We start from the raw sequence: 2877 nt of genomic DNA on the forward strand, positions 1-2877 counted from the left end.
CGAGCACTCGCTTACTCGCTCAGTTTCTTAAAAGTAAGCGGCACAAAGTGCGATTAACTTAAACAAACAAGAAGTTTTGCTAGCTTAAGCAAGAAAACAGTCGTCGTGTAGACGAAACTTAAGGGTTAGAGTTAGGAATAAGATTAGGGTTTTGATCTTCCCAGGACTAAAAAATTTCCAAAATACAAGTTTTTGTTTTCAACAGCTTTAAACTTTTCTCAAATTAGGGCAGAATTCCTTATTTGGCAACACTATTGTGGCTATTATTACACTGTATAGTGTAAATATAGCCACAGCCTTCTGAGAAAGTGTTGGGGAGTCTGGGAGTCGAAGCCCTCCAGCAACTAGGATAATGACAGTAAAAATTGCTTCATCCCAGTAAAAATCTGTTTAAAGAAGCCGCGAAACATGGCAATGATGTTATTCCTCCAAAAGTTCAAGGTCCACCATCAACACCAAGAAGGCCCGGATTCGGACCGCGGTCCACCAGTTGAGTAGCCCTGGTCTATACCATTAAAACGTCAAAATAGTGTAACTGGATAGCCCTAGACCAATCAAATTGCTTCAGAAGTCACAAGTATTAATAATAATCAAAATACACTAAAAGGCATTCTCTGCAAAATCCATCTTTTTTACTCTTAGGAAATACAGAAATCCAAAATGTCAATTGCAGCTTTTTCAATTGCTTACAGTGGTTTTCACCAATAGTTGTTCAAAAAATTTACTTGTTGTCTACATTTTTAGCATTAAGCTCTTGTAAAGTGTTTTGATCCACACATTCAAGTAATTGTAATTCAGTCAAGGCATACCTACTCTCTTTCCACCGACAAAAAAGAAAATCCATAATTTTTCCTACATCTTTTCCTTTCGCACCTGTTTTTTCTTTTATATTATAACCTTTTACTGGAAACTTTGGCACACAAAAATTCACAAAATATTCAAATGCTTCAATATCTCCTTTATATTTTAGAAACTCCATAAAATAGTTTATGCTGCCCTTGTGCTTGAATTGACGATCATACTCAACTAAAATATCTGTATACCAAGATATTTTATCACATGATGGAATATCATACGATCGGTACTTAAGTATAAAACGAGCAATGTTTAGATCTAAATTTGAAAATTTCAAACGCCTGTGGTAACAGGTGAGTGCATTTTCACTTGGTAAAAGTGCAGTCACAAATGTCATATAATGCGGGTCTAAATGCTTTGAAGAATTGTATATTTTTTCAAACTCATCCAGATCTGCTTCTCTTGGTAAACCTAAAACGTCAAACAAACCACAACCATGCATTGTTTTTACAATTTCAACAACATGCTCTCCAGTAAAAATTAACACAAGTTCAGTCTGAATTCTTTCCCCAGCAACTTGATTTAATCCTGATATATTTTCTGCAATGGTATCAAGTATATTTTTATCAAATTCTGAACTGGCATCAGCAATGCGACCAAAAAAACGAAAATACCTTAGAATTCGCAAATAGTCTTCAGTAATTCGGGTTTTTGCATCACCTACAAATCTAACAACTTTATTACTCAAATCTTCAACCCCATTGAAGAAATCTATCACATCACCAGACAAAGTTAAAAACATCGAATTTATAGTCAAGTCACGACGAGAAGCATCAACTTTCCAATCTGTTGTAAATTCCACAATAGCATGACGACCATCTGTGACACGATCAATTCTTAATGTTGTGATTTCAAAGTTTTCTTCTTCAATACGGCATGTTACAGTACCATGCCCCCAACCAGTTTCATTAATCAATCGGATATTTTGTTCTTTAAGCATTGTGATCATTTGGTCTGGTGTAGCAACTGTGGCAAGATCTAAATCTTTTGGTTTGATATCAAGTAACAAATCTCTCACGGCACCTCCACAAAGTCGTAGCTCAAAATCATTTTTTTTGAAAAGTGATTGCAGTTGCTTTAAACCAGATGAAAACAAACTGTAAAATTCTGGTGAATCTAAATGCTTCACAATCACATTGTCACTTTGACTTTCATCTTTCATGGTTGTTAAATGTTCATTTGACATCGAATGCAGTTTTTTAACGGTTGCCAACGAAGAATTGATATTAGATTTTGAGAAAATACACTGTATGCTATGAGTAGACTCTGTAGAAGCCAAAAAATAAAGTCTTCTCACTGAGTACACTGAAGGCCTACATAATACTGAAGCAAATAAAAAAAATGCTTTACTTGTCATGAGTTCAATATGCTCAATTCCTGTAAAACAGAAAGAACATATTTTTGAGCTACACTAAAAATAGGGTTGGGCAATTGGGCATGGCTTCCTGTACTTCAACATAGATTAGGCAATGTGCAGTCTGAAATATCAAATGGATTCTAATCCAATTAACTGAATAATAGACAGAGGATGCAGTTTATACTTTTCTTTTAAACATAACACTGACTTTTTTGTTTTTGATCAGTGATCCATTCTGTATTAGCCTCTGAGACTATAGTCATCATATGCCACTGGAGTATGGCAAAATGTATGATTAAACATGCACTTTGAATGCATAAAGGCGACAACAGTAAAACAAAAAGATTGCAAAACCAACACCTTAAAATTATACATTGATAAAACTTTTTTTGAAATAAGTATTATTATTTTTATAATAATATGGGAGCTGTTACCAGGGGGGGGAGTTACATACCAGTTCCATAATATGTAGTCCAAGTGTCAATTTGCAACCGATTTTTTTCAAGGAACTCTGAAAATCGTATTCATTAACTTAAACAGTTACCGTACTCTTTTTATTATAGAACGATATTTTCATACGGTACTCTTTAAGCGTGTAATAATTTGATGGTATTGTTGCGTGTACTAAAAAATTACAATAACACATTTTGTAAATGCTGTTTTAA

General features: G+C 34.2%; 1 protein-coding gene across 1 annotated transcript; it reads right to left on the reverse strand.

Moving 5' to 3' along the window:
* Positions 1 to 233: 233 nt before the first annotated feature.
* Positions 234 to 2017, reverse strand: LOC145776817 (CCA tRNA nucleotidyltransferase 1, mitochondrial-like). The gene has a single exon (XM_082588039.1). The coding sequence runs from the start codon at positions 2015 to 2017 to the stop codon at positions 722 to 724; it is 1296 nt and encodes a 431-aa protein (XP_082444165.1). The 3' UTR covers positions 234 to 721.
* Positions 2018 to 2877: the final 860 nt, after the last annotated feature.

This window comes from Aplidium turbinatum, chromosome 9 (genome assembly GCF_918807975.1).
Source record: "Aplidium turbinatum chromosome 9, kaAplTurb1.1, whole genome shotgun sequence".
NCBI lineage: Eukaryota > Metazoa > Chordata > Ascidiacea > Aplousobranchia > Polyclinidae > Aplidium > Aplidium turbinatum.